This window comes from Manis pentadactyla, chromosome 10 (assembly GCF_030020395.1).
Source record: "Manis pentadactyla isolate mManPen7 chromosome 10, mManPen7.hap1, whole genome shotgun sequence".
NCBI lineage: Eukaryota > Metazoa > Chordata > Mammalia > Pholidota > Manidae > Manis > Manis pentadactyla.
The window spans coordinates 96,177,408-96,202,878 of NC_080028.1; the positions used below are offsets into that span (position 1 = coordinate 96,177,408).

Sequence of the window (25,471 nt, forward strand, 5' to 3'; positions counted from 1 at the left end):
GGCAAACTGGCAGTGTTTTCCTTCCCCTCCTGACTCCCAGCAGCCCTGCATTCCTTCACAGAGCCTAAGGCAGGCAAAGTCCAGAAATGTTTCTCTTTTTATTTCAGAGGAAAAGAAATAAAGTCAGACACTTCCCTACCCCACCCCCTTAGCTCTTGCCTCACCCAGAACACAGAGTAGAAGGGGAAAGGGCCCAGTCCCATAAAGCCTGCCCTTCCCCCAACCCTCCCTTCCCTCAAAGTGGCAAGGTTAGAAAAAAATTAACTATGTTGTTCCTCCCCTGGCACTGGATAGTGGCCCCAGTGTAGCCAAGAAGGGGAGGGGGCAGGTGAGAGGAAGGGCTTCCCTCTCACCACACAGAAGCCCCCTCCGAGGCAGAGAGGATGCCCTGGCTGGTTGTGGGGAGGGTGGAGGTAGGTCATGGGGCAAGAAGAGAAGAGTCCTGAAACCCTTTTCCCTTTAACCTGACATATTTATATATTTACAGTTGTAAGGGAAGGAGAAGGTTGGGGTAACGTTGAGTTCTTCAAAGGCAGGGAATGAAAACCAAATAGCACCCCCATCTTGGTCACGTTTTCCTACCTCCTAACACCTTTGTGGGGAGAAGGGAAAACAGGAGATAGGGGGTGGAGGGATAGATTGTTTCTGGGTCCTGAGCCCACAGCTCACTCCAAAAGGTGAGGCAGCAGAGAGGGGCAGCTGGGTCCCACCAAGGAAAGGGCCACGCGTGCCCTGCCTGTCCACCAGCTTCCCACATCTCCACACGGCCCGGCGGGGGCTATGCCAGACCCATCTCCTCCAGCACACTGCGCGGCGACTCATCCTCCTAAGGCAGAGACGGGTTGACACAGAGACACCAGGTGAGACAGACAGGAAACGAGGGAGGGAAGGGTGGGCAAGACAATGGCAGTCACAGGATAGTCAGGGAAGTGGGGAAGCACAGAGACATGTGGGTAGGGGAGAGGAAAGCCAACGTGAGGCCAAGGCTGGAACAGCTGGACCCTTCAGGGGAGCTCCCCAGCCTCCCAGGACCACCCACAGAGCCAACTGTGGCAAGGAGGGGGGTCCAGGTTGAGTCTGCAACCACCCAGGGAACCCAAAGCCCAGCACTGGGTGAGCAGGGGGCTCAGCCTTGGTATCTGAGTGGGCAGGGAGTGAAGCTAGGACTGGGGGGTGGGAAGCTGCTTTCCAGTGGTGCGGGGGTGGCAGATGACGGTCCTCTTTTGTTCAGAGTTGGGGGAGGGAGTAAGAAGTTGGCATCAGGTCCCTGAGGGAAGGTGAACCAGACTGCAGAGAGATGAGTCATTAGGGTCTAAGCAGAGCACTAGTAAGGGGAAGGGGTGTGTGTGTGTGTGTGTGTGTGTGTGTGTATGTGTGTGTGTGTGTGTGTCAAGGGGAAGCTGGACCAGTGAGGTGGCAAGTTCAATTCTGCCCTTTCTCCTGCTGCAGAGACTAGCCCCCAATCTCTCCCCCTCCTCAGAACTAGCTCAGGCTAGCTTGCTCATCACTGCAGATTCTGGTGACTCATCTCCCTGCACCAAGTCTCAGCAGTGGCACAGCAGAGAGGAGGCAGGCAGTGATGGGTTGAGGGTGAGGGGCGCTGGAGAGCAGAGAGAATTAAGCCAGGCACCCTCTAACCCATCCCCAAATCCCCACAACCTTTTACTTCTGAGAAGCAGCTCTTGAGTATGTGTGTGGGAAAAACAGGGGAAGAAAATGATCTATCTTCTGCCCCCTCTCCCATTCTCTAAGCAACCCTAAAGGCCAACAGAAACATGGGACAAAGGAGGTTTGGATGGGACTACACAATCTGTACTGGGGAATGGAAGGGAGAGTAGCTCCCACTCTAAGCAGTCCGTGCCTGAGGGCAAGCTGGCCAAGTGGGCGGCCAGGCAGCTGTGGCCCACAGGCAAGGTGCCCAGAGAAGGGAGTGTGTCCTCTGTCCTGGCCCTCCTCACTGTCCTGGGCCCATACCTCCTGCAGCAGGTCTGCCTGCTCGATAGCCTTCAGCACACTCTTCTTGGAGGTATCCTGGACATCACCCCCCATTAAAAACTCATCCAAGATGAAGTAGGCCTTCTCAAAGTTGAAGATGATGTCTAGCTCGCACACCTGGGACAAGGCGGAGGCAGCAGAGTTGAGTGTCAGGGTGTATTCTGCCCCTGCCTGCACCCCAGCTGCCAGCCCCTCACCCCAACCCCTATCCATCTCCTCCTCCTGGCCCCATGGTCTCCTTCACGACTACTCTCCCACCTTGGGCTCCTGCGCTGGGTCTATGTCCTCCCGACCTTTAGGTCTTAGTGCTTGGTTTGACTTTTCCTTCTCCTCTTGCCTCTTTCTCTGTGATCATGAAATATTAGTTGCCTTGATCTACCCTTGACTGTGGCTACAGTTGCATCCTCCCATGCCCAAAGCTGTGGCACTATTCCCACCAGAGGCTGGCTAGCCTCCCTCCCTGGACATGGTGGGGGAAAAAAGGGTGAAAGCAGGGAAAGAGGAGATTCTAGACCATGGGGTAAAATACTTGAGTTCCAAGAAGGGCTCTGTCACTAACCAAGTAGATGTACATGGCATTTAATTTCTCTAAGTCTCCCTTTTCTCATCTGAATATGGAGATAATAACACCTACTCACAGGATAGAATGAGGAACAAACAAGGGAACCTGAAAGCACTTTGTAAATTGTTAACTGGAATAAAGATTATGAAGTTATTACTGTTCCCCATCTAAGGTCTAAGCTGACTGCCAACACCACCTGGGTTATACCAGATCAGTTAACACAGAATCTCTGGGGTCGGGACCCAGGCAGTGCTATTTAAAAAAAAAACTTTCCAGAAGATTCCATTGCGAAGTTAAGAGGAGGAACCACTGATAAAATCTGAACATGGCCTCTGTCCTTGTATGAGAAGTCTGAGCTGAGCTCCAGATGGATTAAGTGGCAGATTCTGGTTCGCTCCCATCTCCCCAGGGCTGATTAATGGACATGGCTAATATGCTTTAGGCTTAAAGAAGGAAATTATTACCGTTCTCACTGCTCCAACTTCACCTCTCCCAAGTCTTCCAGGGCAGAGACTGGAAGGGTCCCAGAGTTTGGTAAAAAGAGGGGATCGCTGAAGTGGGTGGGGAGACTTACACTGCCGAAGTATTTGTCCAGGAGCTCCACATATCGGTGGATCAGCTCCAATGTGATGAGCTCATTGTCTTGGCCCTCGATGGCACAGCAGAAATAGAGGCTGGCATATCTGAGGACAGGGACACATCAGGGGTGGCTGGGGGTGCTGCTGGGCCTGCCTCAGGGCCCAGGCACTCTGCTCAAACCTCCCTTTTCTCCTCATTCCCAGCCCAAGAGTCTGTGTTCCTACTGGAAGCAGGCATGGTGGTCCCATGATATGGAAATAGTAACTCACTCCACCTCCTAGTCCTTCTCATAAATACAAGCAAAGACATGCACGTTCTTTTCCTCTTGCCCTCTGATGTGTTCAGTTTGACTCAGCAAAAACCTGAGACAGCTAATTCACCTGCTCAGAGGAGCTGGAAAGGGCATGTGGTGTTGAGAAAAGCAGCACAGGATCTATGACTGTTGAATGAGACTGCAAAGGACATATGCAATGGACAAGACAGGGTCTTTGGGACAGAGGCATGTGCATGAAGCAGGTGTCACGCTTGAGTAAAACCAAGGGAGGAATGAGAATTTCTTCGAGGTGAGTTTGGAAGGTAAAGGAAGCTGGAGTTCATCACTGATGTCCAGATGTCCTTGGCTCCCAGTTCTCCCTGCCCTAAGTTCAGCCACTTGAACTCATTGCCAGACCCCAACCAAGACGGATCTGGGCAGGTCTGAAAGTAGGTGGGGAGTCACCTCTTATAGACGACTTTGAGATCCCTCCACTCCAGAAAGCTGCACATCTTAGGCTTGCGAGCCAGAACCACCTGCATAAGTTCCCGAACCATCTTCTTTCGCTCCTTGTCTGATGTGGCCAGGTACCATTTTTGCAGCCGCAGCTTCCCCTGTCGGCTGAACAGCAGCATGAATCGCATCTGGAGGGAGGAGACAGAGCTGAGGGTCAGAGATTTGATTCTCTGCTTCTTTCCTCCAAAACCACACAGCCCCCAATTCATCCCATCTACCTCTTCTCTCCTCACAGCTCCTACTTCCTTCAAAACTCAGCCCTTGCTGTCAACTCTGGGTATTCCCATCAGCAGGTGCCTTTCCTGCTGGGGGCTGTCAGAGCTTCTGAGTCTGTTATTTGGGCTCAAATCCTGGCTCTCCTGTTGAGTAATGTGCCTTGAGCAATGACTTTATGATTCTAGGCTTCAGTTTCCTGGTCTGTAAGATGGAGATAATAAAAGTACCTACGTTAGAGTTACTAGGAGGGATTAAATAAGTCGAAATATGTACCACTGCCTGTTACACAGCAAGTACTGTAATACATTAGGTATCACTATTGCTATTCTCTGACCTCCGTTTTCTAACCATTTTGAAAGTAACTTTTAGTGATGGCTGATGTCAAAGAGATGCCTGATTTTTTCCATGCTCCTATCCACAACCATGCTGAAATCGGGCATTTTTTCCCTGGAGAAGCTACCTGAATTATCCACTCCATCCTAGCCATAGCCCTTGCTGATGTCCCCAATACACTGCCCTCCAGCGCCAATCCTATGCCCAGGGGTATCCCTCACGTTAGCACATGGTATTGGTATCCCCCAAAATTCCACTTCCTTAGCCATATAGGCATTTGGCCACTGGTATTTCTCCTTTCCTTTTAGGGCACCTCCTACTACATACCCACTTCCCACCAGATACCAGGTGACCAATTTCTCTTTCAGTTCCTCAGCTAGGTCACAGCCATCCAGAGAGGATCCCTTAGGGAATGTTTGTGCAACAAAGTGGAAGCTAGGTAGAGTAGGAAGTACCACCCCACGCACACCCAGCTTCCCAGTTCCAGGGGGACCAGGCCACATCCTGGAGTTATCTTCTCTCTGCAGCTCTCCTCTCCATAGGCAGTACCAGGGCTGGAATCCCTGGGTGTGTGGAACAGTACTAGTTCAGTAGGGTAAATCAGAATTCGAGGGGTTTTGGGTGGTGGGATAGGGGAAGCGCTGCTAGCGTGGCAGGTGGGTAACAGAGGGGCGCAAAGGAGCCGTGCGCGTCTAAAATGGGGCAGGTGGGGGGCGGGAAGCCAGCAGGAAGACGGAAGGCCTGGGTTCCGGAAAGAGAATGGGATGCGGACGGAGAGCGAAGAGCACCGGAGCAGGGGATCAGAAACCTGGGACCCCGTCAGCAAGACCTCGAGCCCACTTGGCTTTCCCACCTCACCCCAGCCTCTAGGAGAGCAGGGCAATAACCGGGGCAGGACGTTCACTCCTGGACCCGGAAACTATTCCCTCCCACACACCGCTGTCCCCGCCGGCCGCCGCTCCTCTCTGGGCTGCAGGGAACAGAGTGGCTTGATGACCCGCCACCCCCGCTGCCTCCCTCCGCCAACAGGCCTCCCGCACCCCTAGTCCTCGGGCGACTTGCCTGCGGCGGTGGTCGGGCCCCCTTAGATCGTCCCCCGCGCGCTCCCCGCGGCCTGAACAGGCCCACCGCCCCCTAGACAGCCCCCTCTCACCCTACAAATGCGCCCCTCCCCGCCCCTTCTCCCTAAAGCCATTTCCAGCTGCTCTTCCTTCCGAGGCCGGCTCGCCCACCCGCCCAGGTAAGTGAGGGACTCTGAGGACCACAGGAAGAGCGGCTCCCACGGAGGGCGGCCCCCGAAGACCCCCGCAGGTGCAGCTCACGCCCCTTGGTTCCTCCTCCCCTCTCTCTTCGCACAGCCTACCATCTTGCAGCCTCCGGCTCGGCGCGTCCCTCTTCGGCCACCGTAGGCGCCAGTTCCACTCCCTTTCCTATCCTTTCTTTTATTTTCCTCCCTCTCGCTTGAAGCCACGCCCCGTCCCGCCTAGGTCATGGAGCCCTTTGAGTGGCGAACTGCGCAGGCGCTGACTCTGCGGGGCGCGCGCGGGCGGGGCTGGAGGCGGAGAAGCGGAATCCATGGCAACCAGGTCCTTGACTTCAGCTTTGAGTAGCCCTGTCGTCGTGGTAACGAGGCTGTCTGGTGGGCTGGTTGGAGGTTGGGAGAGAGGACAATGAGGTCCTCGTGCTTGGGAACCTTGGGGGAAAAAGGCGGGAAAAGGGGTGAGAGGTGGGTGCGACGGCCACTGGAGTCGTGAGGAAGGGAGGACTAATGGCAGGGGCTGGGCGACTGAGAGGGAGCAGGTGGGGATTTGGATGTAGGGAAGGAAATGACGAGGAAGATGAAGACAAAGGGTGGGAGTGGGAGGGCAGACATGAGAAAAGTATATGGAGCTCAAAGTAGGTATCTACCAAGAACCTGCTAGGTGCAACACTACTTAAAGGAAGAGAGATGCATAGGTAACGAAGGAGATGAAAAATAAGAGAAAAGGAGGGGCTGATATAAGTGATGTAAGGAACAGGGAGAGAAGCATGAATTAAGGCAAAAAGGGGAAGAAATACAGAATCTTTAAAGGTTAGCATAGGTCAAAATTAAAAGGGGATAAATGTAACCCAGACACAAGTGTAAGAATGAGGAGGATGTAAATGGTAATTGAGCTTTATGGCTGAGGATGTGTGTGTGTATGAGGGATACACCTGTGTGTGTGTCCATGCAGTAAGGAGTTTGCATAAGGATATGAGAACATCTTAAATTTTATGCTGAAAACTTAATGGCTATTTCTTGGTAATTATTAACTAATGATGCTATAATTTTTGAAGCAATTGTTGGGAAGGCCTTACCGGTCTCCACATTACTTTTTTTCTTATTCTTTGTTATGGAGGTAATATGCTTCAGTAGCAAGAGGGTGGGCCTGACGCACCTGGAATACAATCTGGTCTGACCCATACTAGATGTATGGCCTCCGGAGAGTCATTTATCCCTCCATTTCCTCATTATAAAAGTGCAGGTAGCGATACCTGCCTTGCAAGGTTGTTCTGAGGATGTCTAGAAAGTATCTGGCACACTACAAACACTTGATAATGGTAGGGATTATCATTGTTTCCCTTCCCCAGCTTCTCTCTTCTACTACTTTTTCCTCTTTTTTACTTCCCTTTCTCCTCTGCTAGTAACTTAAGGCTTGCCAATGGCTTAGACATTGGCTGAACTATCTTGCTGTTATTGTTTAGGTCAAGAATAATATATATAAAGCAAGTTGTTAGAGTTAGAAACAGTAAATAATTCCAGAGTGAAAAGAAGGAATGAAAACATGTAAGAAGGGCAGAAGGCAAAGCAAATAAAGAGAAATGTGCTCATAGGGGAGATGAGAAAGTTGTGTATAAGGATGTAATGAAGGAAAAGGTAAAAACATAAAGCATAGCAGGGCAACCATCCTTGGAAGTTTGGAAGCTCTAGAGGTGTAAACTCCTACACTCCTTGGAAAGCTAGCACTTTCTACTATTCCTTATCTAATCGTGTATGCCTAGCCACAGAGAAGATAAGATTCATGATAGAAATGTTAGAAATATGGGTTTTGCTCATGTAAAATCATAGACTTCAAGTAGTTTTTTTTAAACAATTTCACTTAAAATCCATTTTTAAATGAGTAAAAAGAAGTACAAATATACTTCTAGAAAACACTATTTTCTTAATGTATATCCAGTGGCTGCTATTGTTTTGCCTGAGAAAGAGATATAATTTAGTGTATTAATATTAACCAAACACATCTCAAAAGAAATGTATCAGGGACTGCTGAATTGCCTACCAGCAATTCTGTACTTGCTTTGTGTGTCTGTCATTATATATCAGAATATTCAGAGATAACCTATGTTTTTGTTTTTTATTTATTCTTTCACATACAGAAATTAACTAAGGTCCATTCCTTTACTTTTTTTGTTTTTGTTTTTGTTTTGATATCATTAATGTACAATTACTTGAACAACATTATGGTTACTAGACTCCCCCTATTATCAAGTTCCCCCCACATACCCCATTACAGTCACTGTCCATCAGCGTAATAAGATGCTATAGAATCATTACTTGTCTTCTCTGTATATACTGCCTTTCCCGTGTCTCCCCCCGCCCTGCTACATTATGTGTGCTAATCGTAATGCCCCCTTTTCTCCCATATCCCTCCCTTCCCACCCATCCTCCCCAGTCTCTTTCCCTTTGGTAACTGTTAGTCCATTCTTGGATTCTGTGAGTCTGGTGCTGTTTGGTTCCTTGAGTTTTTTCTTTGTTCTTATGCTCTACAGATGAGTGAAATCATTTGATACTTGTCTTTCTCCACCTGGCTTATTTCACTGAGCATAATACCCTCTAGCTCCATCCATGTTGTTGCAAATGGCAGGATTTGTTTTCTTCTTATGGCTGAATAATTCCATTGTGTATATGTACCACATCTTCTTTATCCATTCATCTACTGATGGACTCTTAAGTTCCATTTCTTGGCTATTGTAAATAGTGCTGTGATAAACATAGGGGTGCATCTGTCTTTTTCAAACTGGGCTGCTGCATTTTTAGGGTAAATTCCTGGGAGTGGAATTCCTGGGTCAAATGGTATTTCTATTTTGAGTTTTTTGAGGAACCTCCATACTGTTTTCCACAATGGCTGAACTAGTTTACATTCCCACCAGCAGTTTAGGAGGGTTCCCCTTTCTCCTCATCCTCGCCAACACTTGTTGTTTGTCTTTTGGATGTTGGCCATCCTAACTAGTGTGAAGTGATATCTCATTGTGGTTTAAATTACATTTCTCTGATGATTAGCGATGTGGAGCATCTTTTCATGTGCCTGTTGTCCATCTGAATTTCTTCTTTGGAGAAGTGTCTGTTTAGCATCTCTGCCCATTTTTTTATTATTATTTTAGTATCATTAATCTACAATTACATGAGGAATATTATGTTTACTAGACTCCCTCCTTCACCAAGTCCCCCCCGCATACCCCATTAGTCACTGTCCATCAGCGTAGTAAGATGCTGTAAAATCACTACTTGTCTTCCCTGTGTTGCACAGCCCTCCCCGTGCCACCCCCCACATTATACATGCTAATCATAGGGCCCCCTTTCTTCTTCCCCCCTCTTCTCCCTCCTTTCCCACCCATCCTCCCCAGTCCCTTCCCCTTTGGTAACTGTTAGTCCATTCTTGGGTTCTGTGATTTTGCTGCTGTTTTGTTCCTTCAGTTTTTTATTTGTTCTTATATTCCACATATGAGTGAAAACATTTGGTACTTGTCTTTCTATGCCTGGCTTATTTCACTGAGCATAATACCCTCTAGCTCCATCCATGTTGTTGCAAATGGTAGGATTTGTTTTTTTCTTATGTCTCTGCCCATTTTTTAATTGGCTTATTTGCTTTTTGTTTGTTGAGGTGCATGAGCTCTTTATATAATTTGGATGTCAACCCCTTATTGGATATGTCATTTATGAATATATTCTCCCATACTGTAGGATGTCTTTTTGTTCTACTGATGGTGTTCTTTGCTGTACAGAAGCTTTTTAGTTCGATATAGTCCCACTTGTTCATTTTTGCTTTTGTTTCCCTTGCCCAGGGAGATATGTTCATGAAGAAGTTGCTCATGTTTATGTCCAAGAGATTTTTGCCTGTATTTTTTTCTAAGAGTTTTATGGTTTCATGACTTACATTTAGGTCTTCTTTGATCCATTTTGAGTTTACTTTTGTGTATGGGGTTAGACAATGACCCAGTTTCATTCTCTTACATGTAGCTGTCTAGTTTTGCCAACACCAGCTATTGAAGAGGCTGTCATTTCCCCATTGTATATCCATGGCTCCTTTATCATATATTAATTGACCATATATGCTTAGGTTTATATCTGGGCTCTCTGTTCTGTTCCAGAAGGTCTATGGGTCTGTTCTTGTGCCAGTACCAAATTGTCTTGATTACTGTGGCTTTGTAGTAGAGCTTGAAGTCAGGGAATGTAATTCCCCCTGCTTTATTCTTCCTTCTCAGGATTGCTTTGGCTATTCAGAGTCTTTTGTTGTTCGATATGAATTTTAGAACTCTTTGCTCTAGTTCATTGAATAATTGGTATTTTTATAGGGATTGCATTGAATCTGTAGATTGCTTTAGGCAGGATGGCCATTTTGACAATATTAATTCTTCCTAGCTAAGAGCATGGGATGAATTTCCATTTATTAGTGTCCGCTTTAATTTCTCTTAAGAGTGTCTTGTAGTTTTTGGGGTATAGGTCTTTCACTTCCTTGGTTAGGTTTATTCCTAGGTATTTTATTCTTTTTGATGCAAATATGAATGGAATTGTTTTCCTGATTTCTCTTTCTGCTAGTTCATCTTTAGTGTGTATAGGAATGCAACAGATTTCTGTGTATTAATTTTGTATCCTGCAACTTTGCTGAATTCAGGACTTCAAGTAGTGTAAGTGAGGTGGAAGGACTGGATGTCTTCATTGTTAGTGAGTGATGAGTGTGGAGAATCTGTGGCTTAGTGGACCCAGCATGGCTGTGTCTGCAGATGAGCTTGGGTTTCATGCAGTGGGCATTTGGGAGTCATTATGGTTGTCTGAGCTGTTGAATAACTTTTGAGAAAGTTAAGCTTATAGTACTATGGGGGACAATTTGAAAGGACAAATGGAAGGCTGGAAGGTCATCTAGGAGGCAGTGTTGAGAATATAGCCACAAAGAGGAAATGGAGAGAGACAAATCAGAGGGATACCTATAATGGACCAGTCAGCTGCAGTTGATAACTCATCTGTGAGTAGAGAAGAAGGAAGACCAAAGATAAGCCTGTACGATTAGTGGTGCCCTTTGAATTAATGGAAAAACGAAAGGGATGAGATCCTCCTTTGTCGAAAAATGAAAGGGGTGAGATTCTCCTTCCTAGGTGCAGATAGTGTTTGTATTGTTGTCTTACGAAACATGCCGGCACCTCCCTGAGCCTTCTCTCATAGAGATGGCTCCTGGGGGTGGTTGGGGGAATGGCGCAGATGGCTTCTGAAGCCTTTCATCTCTACACCAACCTGTAACCATCTGAGACCAACCATCTGAAAACCAACCCGGTGACTTGGGAGTTCATCCTCAGGTGTGGCCCTGGAACTTGCCTTTGCTATTATTTTTTCCTCCTGATTTTGTTCACACTATTTTCTGGAGTGCCCTGCCATTCCCTCCCCACAGACCCAAATTATTCACCCTTTAAGTTTCAGTCAGGCATCTGCCCCGATGACCCTTTGCACTCTAGTCTAGACAATAGTGATCATTTCTACAACATTCCTTTCAACTATATTAGCATTTCAGCTTTTTGGTGTCTCTTCGTCTTAGGTACTTGATAATAAGAAACATCACTTACACTTTCTTAAAAGTGCTCCATAGCACCAGTATAAAGTTAGGCTTTCAGATAAATTCTTGTTAAACTAAATGGAGTTCAAACTTGGCAAGATTTTCGTTGAAGCCACAGCTGCTTTGCTTTGAGAAGAGCGTTCCACTGGAGTCAAAGCGACATCTGGTGGCTAGGGGATAAAAGGCTACGTTCAGGACTCCTGTGTTCCGGCTAAGGCAGAGGTGGAAATGCATGTGGGACATGGCAGTGCCCGCGCATGAGGGCAGCACCTTTACTTCCGACCGCATCTGAGCCCTTCTCTGTGTTCAGGGAGACCTGTGTAGACAGATGCCCTAGAGAGGGATGATACAGTGGAACGGTGAGGAGTATGGAGATTCCTGACGCCTAGAGATGTTAAGGAATAATAGCAGCAAGTTACTCAACTTCTCTATGTCTTACTTTCCTCCTCTCTGCATAAGTGTTGGCTACTATTAGTCCAAGGAAACTGACTTGAGGAGCTTCCTAAAAACTGGTTTGGAAAAACAGATGGTGTCTCCTTGACACGTTTCATTCAGATAGGTTATTTTTACCAGCGAGGGATTTACAAAATGAGTCATATTCTCTTCCCACATGTGGGCAGAGAAATAATACCACTGGGTGAGGTTTACAAGGAATCTGCTGTGATGATGGGTGGAGGCAGATCTTGTTAGCTTTTCCTTTCTAAAGAAACAGAGAGGAAGAGAGATTTGGAATGTCCAAGGAGGGGGCCCTCGCGAAGCCGAGCGGGGATGGGGCGGGCTTGGCACTGTGGGGCCGCATTATCATCTCTGTCCTGGAAACGACTGAAAGAAGCAGAGGGCATGGCTAAATGGGGCGCTTCCCAGAGCAGATTCTCTGTGGTGATGAGGCCTCTGGAGAAGTCTTTTCTTCTGAGTCTTCTCAGCATGCAGGGACAGTTTTTGAACTGTCAACTGTAGAATGAGGCTAACTTTGTTCTGCTTTTTAAAACATCTGTGGAAAAAAGAGGCTCTTTCTGTTTCCAAGCAAAGCTGTCACAGATGGGTAACTCCTCAACAAGCAGCCTGGGGCCTGGAATTGTCATATTTTTAGGGCATAAGGAGGACAAAAGATATATCTGGGTCCCGGTGCCCCTGAATTCTTGAACTGTTGCCTTCATGCTCAGCTACCCACTCTAAGTATTCTTACATGAAGAGGAGTACTTCAGCACCAGCTGATATTTTGGGCAAAACTCTCAGTGTAGAAGCATCTTGGAAACTGGATCAGGCCACAACTAGTTTTTGCATCTCTGGTCTGAGCCAGCTAGAAGGAGGCCAAGTGACCTCTATTGCCTTTTTTGTCTAGTTCCACACCATATCTTGGACCTACAGAGCTTGCCAGGTGCACAGTGAGAACAGGGGAAGGGGAAGAACTTACTGAGGTTGAAAGAGAGCATCTCTCCAAAGCTGAGGGTAGCTTTAGTGAATTGCCCATTCTGGGCCCTCCTTTTCTGTGGGTCTTCCTGGTACCCACTGGCTTTCTAAGGAAAGAGGAAGACCTTCCTTCTAGGCTTGATCAGTCTTCGGGGCCCCTCTTACTACATCAGCTTCATGGGAGAAAAGTAAGCCTGATGAAGGTGAATCTAAACAGAAGAATCCACAAAGAGGTGTCCAACAACTGTATCTCCTTTCACCACCCAAGAAAGCCCCCAGCTGACCTTTGCCAGAGAAACAGGAATGGGAAGGTCAGCAAGGCCTTTAGTAAAGGGTGAATGATGGGGGAGTGAGGAAATGAATGAATACTCTGTTCTGGATTTACCTTATAATCAAAATTTCCTCCAAGGAACTCTAACATAATCTTAGAGGAAATGATAATGTGGAGGTTCTTTTAGTTCAGGTTCTAAAATCTCTATTTCATGGCAGTGGGCTTATTTAGGGAAGTCTCGAAGGCTTATTTAAGCTTGAGAAAAGATGAGGTTCTAACCTGGCCACTTGATCACTTCTGATTGTTTTGTCTCATTTGAAAATGTTTGTTTTACCAGAATCACCTAACTGCAGTATTGGGAATTTCTTGAAAGATAAAGCCCATCGCTAGGAAGTTACCCTGAGGGTGCACAAGCACATGTGCCCTGGGATAAATGTGCTGGGCAACGATGTCCACCTCAGCGCTGTTGGTAATAACCATGACAATAAAAAAGCCTTGAAACAACCAAAATGTCCCTCAGCAGTGATTAAGGAATTATAGTACATCCATATATGCAGCTGGCAAAAAGAGTTAGGGACAGGTGTGTAGGATATACCATTTGGTGAATCAAGGAACCTGATGTGTAGATGGCAGAGCACTAATATGTATGTTAGTATACTAGTGCATGTAAATATACATATATATGTGTGAAAGTAAAGAATATCTTAGATATTCTTTTTTTTTCTAGGCATCACCTAGTTTCACCTTTATTTATATCTTAGATATTGTTATAAATGCTTAGCAGAGTTCAAAGAACACCCAAGAAATTCAGTTCCCAGGCTTACCCTTTCAAAACAAATGTCTTACCTTGAGCACGTATTCTTTATCATTTAAAAAAGTCACCTCATCTGATACCCCAACCTCTGAAGCATCATCACTAAGAGGTCCTCCTGGCTGTCCTTGAACACTTCCAGTGATGGAGAATTCGTTACTTATAACTATCAGGCAGTGTTTTGACCAAGAGCCCCCAGACAGAAATTAATTCTTAGTAAGTCATGACCTAGGTTTCCAGGGAGCTGGACCTAACAATCGTATCTTTAGTGCTTCAGAGCTGTACAGCACAGTTTGGACAGATAGTTTTTGGGTTTTTTTTTCAGTTTAAAAGATTATTTTTAAATATATGAATAGGAATTCGTTGTGCAAAGTATGTCCTCTGGCAAGAGCTTCGAGCTACTGGAGGAAGAGAATAAAAGACTTTTAGGGTGCCACTTTGAGGAGGATATTAAGAATCTATTAGCAAAAGAGCCTTGTTTTCAAGGAACCTGATGTGTAGATGGCAGTGGGGAGGATACACGCACACTCAGAGTTGGTGAGCATACATGGATACAAGCATTGTTACCCACCCAGAAGAAGAAAGACTGGTGAATGCCCAGTAGAGAGTGATGGCATGGACTGGATCTGTGGGGAGTGCTAGGTTGGGGCAAGGGACTTCGTTTGGGTTTTGAGAAATGGGGAGTGGGAATAGGCGCAGGGAGTGGGGGCATTTGACAGGGAAATGGCATGAACATGTCCACAGGGACAGTGGCCATGAGCTGGCCCATCGGGTGGGTGGCAGGTGTTTGGGAAAGCCTCTTTCCTTTTTGAAGATGATGCTCAGGGGAGAATCCTGCCCTGTACCAAGTGGCCCTGGGGCCTTCCTGCAGAGACATCAGTGTGCCTCAGGCTTATGACTGTGTATTTCATAAAGACCCCTTTCCCCAGAGAAGTCTAGGAGCCGGTGGGATTTTGATTTTGTACTGTGTGAAATAAGGCAGGGACTCTTGTAGAATATTCTTTTCATTTATTTATTTTATTAAAAAACATTTTTACTTGTTTATGTAACAAAAGTGAAAAAGCATATAATTTGACACAATTTCAAGAACGTTGGACCCCACACTTGGGTGTCCTTGGGGTGCTGTGTGTGGCTGTCACTGTCCAGTGCATAATGAAAAAATAACAAAAACAAAGAACGAAAAATGTTCACTGACAAGCACGGTCAGGTGATTAGGGTTCTGTTGGGTTACATTCATTCGACATGTATGTGCAATTCTTCAATAAAGTGGTCTTTGTGCCCTACCCTCTAGCTAGCTGGTTTTCAGAAAGATTATCTAACTGGGGTAGTTGAGGCCAAGCTCGCTGTCTCTCTCAGTCTCTCATTTTTTCTCTCTCACGTGTCCACTGCTCACACACACAGCAGCCGGAAATGACACATTGAAGTGAGTCACCAGTGCGGCTGTGAATCATCCTGTAATTGGGGAAAGTTCTGTCCTGCTAGGTCAAGCAGCCCCTTACACTCCTGCTCCTGACTATATTGGAAAATTTTGGAACCACTCTGTCCTCGCTCTGTCCCTCTCCCCAACCCCAACCAACCCCTAAAGTGGGTTGAAGTGAGAGAATCTTGGCAGGGGTCCTACACCATTAAGTGGAGAGACAAGGCAAGGAGAGGCGTGATGGCATCTGGGCAGCCACAAGGTGGCAGTGTGGGCCCCATTGCACTCGCTGCCCAGAGGGGCATGCCAGCCAAGTGGCCAGACTCCTGGATTGGCAGTGACACAAACCAAAGGAGTACTGTGAACAGGTTTCAATAATACGGGTTGTTTCTACTATCATCCTCCTTCTCTCTACAAACACAAGGGCAAGGATGTGATAAATATTCAAGCACACCCTTGGCATCCCACCCTCCCCACCCCAAGACTGGAGCCAAGAGCCAGGCATACATCTCACCTTTCTTCTATGCCTGCAAAATATAGTTTGTGGGAAGCAGAAACCTGCTTCTATGAGTAAACAAGTCACCTACACTCCAAGATACTAAATGCACACTGTTTCTGGGGCCGGAGATGGCCAGGGGAGGGTGGGTCTCTGCGCCAGGCAGGCCGTCGCTCTGCCAGTCTACAGCACCTCTGAGCCGGGCAAGGACGGCCCTTGAAATGAAAGGGTGTTTCTTCCGCTGGCCTTCTTTGGCCTGCCGCCAGCCTCCTCAGCAGTGGCAGACAGTGCAAGAGTGACGGCAACGTGAGCAGAACACAAATAGTCTCTACCGAGTGCACAGCAGCCTTGCGGTGCCATCCTGCCAAGGCCTCAGCGGGATACAGGTCTGAGGACCCAAGTGGGCAGAAGCAGCTACACAAGTGGTTCTACGCATCTTACTGTCCTGCTTGGAGACTCTCCTGGATGTGTGCTTTGGAAGTCTCTTCTCCAGGGTCTCCACTAGGGAGGTTTACCGAAAGCTCCTCTTTCCCACTCCTGGGAGAGGTTGAGGTCTAGGAGGCAGATTTGAAGGATATACCATTACAAGAAAAAAAAAAAAAGGCAAATGTCCTTTCTTTCTCCAGAAAGATTAGTGAAAATAAAAATTATTTTCTCTGGAGTTCTTCTCTGGTACATCTCCAGTTCTGTCCCAGATGAGGGCTCCTTTCCCCATGGTCAGGGTTCCATCACTTGGCCCATGAAGAGGGCTGTTCCTGGGGATGGAAGAGTCACGGGAGATAAGAATGGGGAGGAAGGGCCCACCTCACCCAGCTGGATGTTTACGGATGAGCTGAGGTGTGAAGCCAGTGAGATGTCTGGAGTCACAGCTGCTGCAGTGACTAAGCTAGGGCTGGGAGTCTGGCTCAGCGCCCTGAGAGACCCTGCCTTGAGTCCTTTGGGGTATGAGGAGTTCTCCACCTGTCTTGATTGGTGCCCCAGACAAGGAGAATAGGGGGAGGGCAGTGCAGCCTCATGGGCCTCTGCTCACCTGTGGGGTTATGTCGCACCACAAAGAGGAAGGGTCTGTCCATGATGATCTCCTCAGGGGCCATTCGGGCTGAAACTATAATGGCTGGAAGAGAAGGGAGCATGTCTTAGAGCAGAGGGAGGTTGGCTCTGGTGCCTGGATTATGTCACATGATCCATTGGCACGAGTCTGACACAGCACTGGGGGATGATTAGGGCTTGGTTGTTTTCCTGGACCTGAACCTTAAAAGTTTAGGTCCTCTGAGGCCTGGTGTCCTCTAGGAGTTTGGTGGAGATTCAACAGCTACTCACAGACAGACATTTGTCTAGACCCCTTTGTGCCACACTGATAAGCAAGTTCCTAAAGTTGACTAGCCACTGTGGGAACAACCCAGGTTTTCTTTTAGAAGGCTTTTTCACATTCAGGGGACTTCAGAAGCCATCAGGTGAGAGGGATCCCAGGGAAAGCCAGCCCATTTTCTAGGCTGAGAAACACTAGCTGGCGGGGAAAGGATGATGCTGTGTGCACAGGAGTGCAGTTTGAGGGGAGAGGCCTAGTGGAGAAGGGCAGCAGGTTCCCTCCGGGTTTGGGTGCCAAACAGTGGCCCAGCCTGGAGGCACTGGGCCAAGACTTGCCAGCTCTCTCCTGAGGCTGACTCACCTGTAGAGGAGGACGCCACCGTGCCACTCTCATTCACCTCAATCTTCACTTTTTGCAGTGCCTGTGATACGTAGAGAAGCTCTTGATCTGAAACAGGCAGATCCAAGAGTAGGTCAGCCATGGTTCTCAGGGAAAAGCCACTGTGTCACCAAGGGGTCCCACCATCCACCAAGGTAAGAAAGGGAGAGGAAAACCTCTTACCTGACAGACTAGAGAAGTCTGCCTGGTTTGGCCTAAACATGTCGGTCATCCCCAGGTTCTCCAGGGGCCTCCTGAGGTCAACTTCACTCTCCAGGGAGAACCTGCAGATGGAGCAGGAAACAGCTCAAGCTCAGCGGTCACTTGCCACCAGCGCCCCCGCCCCCAAGTCCCCTGCCAGGTGACTCCCCCACCCTAGCAGCCCGACAGGATGGGGACTGATGTGAAGGGAAGGCTTGTTTTTTCAAATCTGTAGCAAGGTCTCTTTGCTGGAGGTTTCTCATATTAATGAACATCCTTTTGCAATCTCCCCACCCCCTTGAACCTATGACTAATTACTTTCCTCAAATAAGGCAGTAGTTTCAGTATAAATTCTCCTGCAAGGATATCTGAACACAAATCTGGTCTGTAGATTGTGTTTTTGAGAGCTAACCCTGAAGAAGGCTCAAGCAGAGAGGCTTTGGGGTGCTCTCTGCCTCCCAGCAGGGCATGACTACCTCGGGATTTGAGAGAGGCACAGAGAGAGAGAGAGAGCGTGCTCACCCACTAAATTCTCTTTCCCCAAGCCTGGCATTATAGCATCTGGAAATTTGGGGTAAGTCTGGTGGGAGGCTTCCCTCCAGTTCTGGAATTACCCAGCCTCAGCCTTCTCCACCCTCTTTGCTTCTGTGGAAGAATTTAAAAAATCTGTTGTTGGAAGCAGCTAGAAGCTATAGTTGGGGCCATTCCATCTGGGGAAGTGGTTCCTTTTGTCTCCATTGTTTGGCTGTTGACTTAAGGAGGTGGGGGCAGGAGTGCGGGTTGTTCATGAAAGAGTGTAGACCGGCTTACCCCCCACCTCCGCCCATTCGTTCTCTGGCTCTCCTTTTGGCTGGCTTTTGCCAGGTATTCTGAAGGTGGCAAATGTGGGTGCATGGTCTAGAAAAGCTCCCGCCTGCCCTCCAAACGGAATGGAAGGAGGGATAACAAGAGGAATCTCAATCAAACCCAGGCTAGAGTGTCGGCCATCAGCCTCTCACACGTGTCCTTGCCCTGCAAACATCGCATTTTGGAAACTCACCACAGGAATGTTACTTTCAGGGAGTCAGGCAAGAGGGGAGCGGGCTGGTAGAGGGGATTAGGGTATTGGCAAGTGTGGTGCGAGCAAGAGGTGGCTTACTTGGGCAGAACCAGGAGGCGGGGCACCTTGGTCATATTCCCTTTCCATTGGCTGATGAGCTGGGCATCCAGAATGTTGGTGAGGGCAGAGAGAGGCACCTCTTTTTCATAAGGAGCAGCAATGAACATGCTGAGCGTGTCCCCATGGTAGGGCAATTCCAGGATGTCGTAGTAATGACCATCAGGGGTGGAAAACTCAGCTGTGAAGATACCAAGAAGGTAAACTGAAAATGGCCCCAGCTCCTGTTGATTCTCACCCAACACTGGGTTCTCAGCTAGGTCTCCTGTCCCCTCCACTATTTCTGGAAGCCAGCTCTCCATCTTGGCTTTTGAGACCCCCCCAGCCCCCTCCCCTTGCTCCCCTATTCTTTGTTTTTATGCCCACTTTATTCCCATACTTCTGCCAATTCACAGTGTCTCTGGTTTCTCTGTCTCTTTTTGGCCTTCTTTACCTTTACTCCTCTCTCCCCCTCACACAGCCACTAACTCATCTCCTTAACTCTCAACTTCCATGAAGCTCTTCCCCCAGCGGGATTTGTGTACCCCCAGTAACCACACTAGAAACATGAGGACGAGAGATGGCTCAAGTGGTCAAATGGGGGCCTGAGTGGGTTTCTGGATGTCGGCTTCATCTTGCATGAGATAAAGCTTTCTGCTGCTGCAGTTATCCTAGGATCTCCTCCTGGGGAAGTCTTTGTTGAAGCTGGGGTGTATCCTAGGCTCTCTCCTCGCTGAGAGGGGAGCACCCTGGGGCTGAGGGGCGGGGCTTAGGCAAGGGTGTCTTATACTCACTGTAGTTGAACTTATTGGTCTGAGCCATCATGGGCACAGACACGGTGCTGCCGTCAGACTTGTGGAAGAGGCGGCGGTGGGTGCCTGACTCTGGGAAGGGCGTCTTCCACTGGCCGTTGAAGTAGAGGGCATTCACCAGCATCAGGCGTGTCAGATGGTCCACAGCCCCTTCGCCAAGTAAGTCACTAATCATGCCTGTGGGAGAGCCAGGTGATTAGGAGGCTAGATAATTTTTAATTCTCTTACATGGTCCCCTTTAGCTCCCAGTCCTCAGGTGGATGTGCACCTGTTGAAGGGATCCGATCAGCAGACAGATTGGGAGTGTGAGCCAGTCTAGCTGCTTCCAATCTGTTCCATCTTCCTAACAGTTTCAGAAAGCTCTCCAGCTCACCATAGCTTCTTGGCCCTGAGTGCCTGTCCAGCATCAGACCCGGAAACTTGCCTTTCCCCTCACTCTGCTCCCTGCATTGCAATCTTGAGGGGCTGTATATGCTCTTTGTCCTGGTTATTAGTGTATAACTGTCCTCATGTTTGGGGAAGGCTATAATTAAGATGAGGAGGCCTAATTATGAAAAACATGCTGTGAATCTTAAAGCACTTGACCTTCTGTCTACAGAGAAGAGATTAGGTGGGTGCTGGTGGGGGAGAGGCTGGGGTACTCGGCCTCATTTCCAAATCCCCTTCTATGCAGGCCCTTGGGACTAAGCCTCCCTTTCCTGCCTGCTCACCTTTGGTGTGTCTCTTCACCCAGTCATTGACGATGAACCTGGCCCTGTCCACCTCTGAGAAGTCCACCTGCTTGACTGTGGTCCGGAACAGCCTGAAGAAGTGGGGCATGAAGCCCTGGACCAATTTCAGGTCCCGCTGGACGAAGATGGCATCAGCGGTGCTGATTTCATCCTTGTTCCACGGCCCCATGAGTTCCTTGTACAGCTGATGGAGGGCAGAAGCCGTGCCCTTCTCTGTGCCCAGGCAGGGAGGAAAGGACGTGTTAGGCTCATGTGGAACAAAGGGCTCCCAGCTAGCCTGACTTCCCCCATGACAGGCCCACCCTGCCCACATGGATGGGCCCTTCTGCTCCCCCAGGGATCTCTGGAGGGAGATTTTATACCAAACCTTAATCTTCAGCATCTCTCTCATGTCCTCAAAAAAAATCTCAAAAGTCCTAACCCTTTGATTGGGTTATAATATCTTTCTCTGTTTTTAAGTCATGAACCCTAAACTTTTCCTTATAATAATAACAGCTCTTATTAAGCAGTTCACATGCATAACTCTACGTAATCCTTACAGCAGCCCTATGTGGCAAATACTTTTATCATCCCCATTTTGTGAATGAGAAACTGAGGTTTAGAAGGGTTGAGGTCACGCAGTTAATAAGTGGTGAGGCAAAGCTGTTTCACAACAAATCCACTGGCCTTACACCTTGTCACTTGCTAAGAGCCAAGTGACACAGGGTGTGGTGGGAGAAGACACAGTTGTCCCTGTGGCATGGCAGCACAGGAGCTGGCCCGGCTAAGCCTGGAGTCAGCCTTTCCTGTGCTGGGTCGGTTACAGCCCTGTCTTAGGAAGACTGCATGACCGCCTGCCTCCCACTCTGCTGCGTTGCTCACCATCTATCTTGAATTGCATCGCTGCTTGGATCTGCTGCTGGGTCTCTCCTGCTGTTGTCAGCTGCAGCATGGCCAGCACCGAGGCAACCCCATAGGGCGAGAAAACCATGTTGCGGTCCTTGGAGGCCTGTGCCACCTGCTGAAACACCTTCACTCCAAAGTCTGTGGCCAGCTGGGCTGCCTGAGACTGGCGATTGTGGGAGGCAGACCCTTCACCAAAGATGAGGGCCAGGCTCAGGGCGAGGCAGGCAAAGGCTGCAGACATCCTCATCCTAGAACAAGTGGGAAAGGATCTGATGAGGGAGTAGATCTGGAGGAAGAGCACGTGCGGAGGTGAGTTGGCACCCCGGCCGTGGGCCAGGTTCCCGATGTCTGCTGCTGGCAGGTGATAAGTGGACGCCAGGGCAAAGTTCATTAAGAAACCATGGGGTTCAGATTCTGAGCCTTTTACCCTCAGTCTCAGCCCCAGGGAGTCTTAAACAAGTTTTCACCTGTGGGAATCTTGGAAACTGAAGGCACCACCCTCCTGTGTATCTATCTTCCTGCCAGGAAGCTGAACGGCAAACTTATAACATCATGGCGCTTTGTAATTGTCTTAACAGCTTTCACAACTGTTGTCTCGTGCAAGTTAGCAGGCCTGAGATAACCCTCTCCTGAGGTGGAAAGGGAGAGGGAGGATCTTAATGGAGAGGGATGGAGGGAGAGTCGAGGCCCTTGTTTCTTGTGGAAGGGTCAGCGGTGGGGCCTGCACACCTTCCTGGGCCCCTGTGATCACCACTGCCTCGGGGTCAGCTCAGGACTGTGGGGATCGTGAATGGAGGAGATTCTGTGGAGGGGCCAGGGCGCTTTCTCTGCCTTAGCTGGAAGTGAGAGATGGAGAAAGTATCTTCTCTTACCTGAAGTTCTCCAAGGTGCCTTGTGACTGGCAGTTTGTCCTTTGTGCTGGGCTGGCAGCTCTGCAGCGTGAGAAGGGGTGTGGCTTTCTTGACAGGGATCTGGACCCTGTGGACAACACAGCTGTGTTCCTCAGCGCACTGCTGCCTCCTTTTATACAGATGTGGACAGGAAATAGATGAACTCATGCTTCAGCCCCACCCACTTTCTGGCTTTGGAAGTCTGTCTGAACAGCAGGCCACGCCCCCTGAGCACCTCCCTCCACAGGACTTGCTGAGGCATGTGTGTGCGTGCTGTCCTGAGTGTGTACGTGTGAGCGGGTGCAGGAACAATCGAGCAAACCCTGAGTGCCTTGGCCTGGGAGCCTCCCTTGATTTGGCTATGTCCCTCTCTCTTTGTGGCTGTTCTGCCAGCTTGACCCCTGGCAGTGCCAGACAGCCAAAAAACACCCAGTGTTTGGGGTTATCTTCCCGCGTGTGCTCAACTTGGGGAAAAACAGTCCACAAGTTCTCCCTTTCCTTTGCAGAAATGGGTCACCACAGAGTTATCAAAGAAGTAACAATCCAGCAGACTTTTGTCTGCCAGTGTGTTTCACCCCGGGAAGAACATCCCTCCCTCCTCTTGGCCTCATCCCAGCAGCCGGAGGGCACGGAGCTTGCCACGTGTTTGTCTGGGTTTTGACTGTCTAGGACAGGAGCCCTGCAGAGGACTCCCTTCCGTCTTTTCCTCCTTCCTGCTGAGGGCTGCCTGCCCGTCGATGATGCACGGCTGACTCCCCCACGTGTCCAGACTCCCGTGGTGCTCCCAGGGCTCCTCTTTTGTGTCAACAGCCCTGTTTAGCTGAGGTTTGAGGTGCGCTGGGTCGGGGGCAGGGAGGCGTGGAGGCTGAAAGGGACCAGCTTTACCAAGGCAGCTTTGGCAAGGTGTTATGAGCCAATGTGTAAGTTTTGTTTCTCTGAGCCGCCTGCTGTGGCTGGGGAGAATAATGCCTATCCTGTTTTTCCAGACACAGACCCTTGCGGGACCGGGTAGGAATAGAAGTGAGAGAGTCAATTAATGGCAGCTTTGGGTGGTCTGCGTCTAGGGCATTGGGGTTTGGGGTGGAAGAGTGACTGAGGAATTGTAGAGAGGGTGGAAATGGGCTACAGGTGAGTGTGTGGGACCAGACTAGTGCATTTGGGTGCTTGGTGGAGTCAGGCGCCCTTGGCCGTGTGGCCAGCATGTTGTGGACAGATGAGTGGCTGGCATGGTGCCAGAGGGGTCCTGGTGGGGGGTGGGGGCAGATGGTGCACTAGATCTGGGGGCCCACACACTGTCATGCTTTGTGTAGGTGGTGGGGTTCCACTGGGTGTATCCATGGAGATGGCCAATAGCAGAATCACAGGAAGTTTAAGTGGGTGGAAGCGTTGGGGATATTTGTTTTGGATTTTTTTTAGTAAACAGATACCAAGGGCAACCACAGCTGGATGGCTTTCCAATTTTACTCTGCGTCTGCCTTTGTTTGCTCTGTTGCTCCTGGGAATCAGGTGGGGATGCAGGGTGGCAGGGAAAGAAGGGGAAACCTCAGTTGGAAAGTCAGGATCACAGACCCGTTCCCAGTGCAAGGCTCTTCCCACATAACTACTTGTTTATGTATTTTGCCCTCTCTTCGTCTGGTTTGGAGAGCAGCAGGCCATGAGAAGCAGTTACCCCTGCCTTTCTCAGAGGGAGAACACAGAAGTGCCACCCCCCACCCTTCTCCCCTGAGAAACGGCCCTGTGCCCTGCCCTCCACCCTTGGGGATCACAGGGGAACAGGGACCAGGGAGTCTGGGCTGGGAATGCCAAGCCCCAGGTTAGAAGAGCAGGTGGCTGAGAAGCAGCTAAAAGCCATCTGTTCTCTCCAGCCACTTCAGCTGAGCCTCCTCCCCTCCTTTTGTCCCTCCCTTGCCAGGCCTCAGCTGTAAAAACCCCTGCTCTTTTCTATGGACAGCCTGGGTCCTGCCTGGGCAGCGACCAGTTCAGTCCCTGCTCCTGGACCTGATGCTGTTCCAGGGAAGACACTCTGTTCCTGGACACAGGGGGGTCTGGGAGATGTCTGTGTCCTGTCAGGGACAGAGGGGGGCATGCTCTACTTTGAAATAGAATGGACTGTTTTTTCCCAAACCAGAGGGAACGTGTGGTGGGTGGGTATGAGAAACTGAGGCAAAGCCTAGTGTAACTGAGTCCCCTGCTGCGGTTTCTGACTCTTCCTTTGACTCTCTGATGAGCTGGGGTTGCCAGATGACCTTGGGACCCAATCATGGTCCCCGCTGCCACTGTCAGTGAGGTGGCCTTACCCACACCTCATCTGCCCCCTGGAGTCCTTCCACACAGCACCGTGCAGCCCAATCACCTGCCGGCCCCAGCGGGCCTCCATTCTCAGAACCCAGCCTGACTCAGGGACTGTCACTTTTCCCCCTTTCCCTGAACCCCGCATGAATAGCTTTGACCCAATCTCCTCTTTCAAGCCTTGGCTCTTTTGTAATGGGTCAAAAGAACTGAAAGAGAAAAGTACCCATGTTGAAATAGCTGCCTCTGACTCTCAGAGGGTCAGAGATAAGAGTGAGTTACAGGGCCATGGATTTCTGGGGGAAGTTCCAGGTCCAGCCAGCTGGGAAAGAGATTCCATCTGTCCTTCCGCAGGTGGTTCGTGACTAGAACAGAGTCATATTTTCCATGACTGTCCCCACCCCCACCCCTGGTAGCCCTGATTCAGTTTGGGCCTCTGCGCCTGTCTGCCCTCTAACCCTTCACCTCCTGCCCTCCAGCCACCCTCCTGCCTGCCCTCTGCTCTTCCCCTTTGCTTCTCTTTTGCTCCCAACACAGCCACCCTCTCTCTTCCTCATCTTCCCTTTCTCCCTCTGAGACTTCCTCTTCTTGCTCTCTACTATTCAATTCTTGGTCCCCTGCTTTCCCATTCTTCCCTCTGGTCTCTGGTCCTGGCCCCAGGAGATCTCCCCATTTCCCACTCTCTTTTTCACTCTCTGTGACTCAGTCTCCCTTTCCCTCTCCTCAATTGCAGAATCCCTTTTACAGTCAAATGCTCAGGTCCCAGCCTTCCTGTGGGGAGGAGAGTGCTGCCTCCTGTCAGTTACACACGCTCCCTGGAATGCTGGAGCAGGCCTCCTGATTCTTGGTGATTTCACTGGGAGAGCCGGGGGTGGGAGAAGGCCTGGGTCCTACTAATTCACAGCACTATTTCTGGCCTGGTTGAGCTCCAAACAACACAGCACCAAAAATAGCCTATGTTTGGGCTGGGTTCCCTTTGCCCCTCTTGTAGGAGTGAGCTGGGCCTGTGCTGTGTGTCTCTGTCCCTTCTCACTGAATTAAGATCATGGCCCTGGGACAGCCCGACAGACACAGGCCGCCTCAGTCTGTCCAGGGTCCCTCCTCACAGTGGCACCTTGCCTGACATCCCCTTCCTCTGCT

General features: G+C 49.4%; 2 protein-coding genes across 4 annotated transcripts; both read right to left on the reverse strand.

Annotated features, from left to right (window-relative positions):
* Positions 1-79: 79 nt before the first annotated feature.
* Positions 80-5,962, reverse strand: AP1S1 (adaptor related protein complex 1 subunit sigma 1). 2 transcript variants are annotated; one of them, XM_057487291.1, is made up of 6 exons: positions 5,818-5,931; positions 4,124-4,322; positions 3,855-4,033; positions 3,132-3,240; positions 1,975-2,112; positions 80-826 (listed from the first exon to the last, which is right to left on the reverse strand). In XM_057487291.1, exons 3-6 carry the CDS (start codon positions 4,031-4,033, stop codon positions 779-781), a joined length of 474 nt encoding a protein of 157 aa, XP_057343274.1. In that variant the 5' UTR covers positions 4,124-4,322; positions 5,818-5,931; the 3' UTR covers positions 80-778. The 2 variants fall into 2 exon arrangements, with proteins under 2 accessions (XP_057343274.1, XP_036760431.1); XM_036904536.2 differs by lacking the exon at positions 4,124-4,322 and having other exon boundaries at positions 5,818-5,962.
* Positions 5,963-14,784: 8,822 nt separating this feature from the next.
* Positions 14,785-22,159, reverse strand: SERPINE1 (serpin family E member 1). 2 transcript variants are annotated; one of them, XM_036904540.2, is made up of 9 exons: positions 22,025-22,159; positions 21,129-21,438; positions 20,247-20,480; positions 19,519-19,713; positions 18,728-18,926; positions 17,572-17,672; positions 17,371-17,457; positions 16,732-16,815; positions 14,785-16,456 (listed from the first exon to the last, which is right to left on the reverse strand). In XM_036904540.2, exons 2-9 carry the CDS (start codon positions 21,397-21,399, stop codon positions 16,419-16,421), a joined length of 1,209 nt encoding a protein of 402 aa, XP_036760435.1. In that variant the 5' UTR covers positions 21,400-21,438; positions 22,025-22,159; the 3' UTR covers positions 14,785-16,418. The 2 variants fall into 2 exon arrangements, with proteins under 2 accessions (XP_036760435.1, XP_036760434.1); XM_036904539.2 differs by having other exon boundaries at positions 21,129-21,400; positions 22,025-22,155.
* Positions 22,160-25,471: the final 3,312 nt, after the last annotated feature.

Excerpts from the sequence above, each read along its gene's own strand:
- AP1S1 (XM_036904536.2), bottom strand. Across the intron at positions 3,241-3,854 it reads CTCAAAGTCGTCTATAAGAG|ATATGCCAGCCTCTATTTCT; the intron begins GTGACTCCCCAC and ends CCCTGTCCTCAG. Across the intron at positions 2,113-3,131 it reads TGGACAAATACTTCGGCAGT|GTGTGCGAGCTAGACATCAT; the intron begins GTAAGTCTCCCC and ends GCCTTGTCCCAG.
- SERPINE1 (XM_036904540.2), bottom strand. The coding sequence starts at position 21,399 with ATGAGGATGTCTGCAGCCTTTGCCTGCCTCGCCCTGAGCCTGGCCCTC. Across the intron at positions 20,481-21,128 it reads GATGCAATTCAAGATAGATG|AGAAGGGCACGGCTTCTGCC; the intron begins GTGAGCAACGCA and ends GCCTGGGCACAG. Across the intron at positions 19,714-20,246 it reads GGTGAAGAGACACACCAAAG|GCATGATTAGTGACTTACTT; the intron begins GTGAGCAGGCAG and ends GCTCTCCCACAG.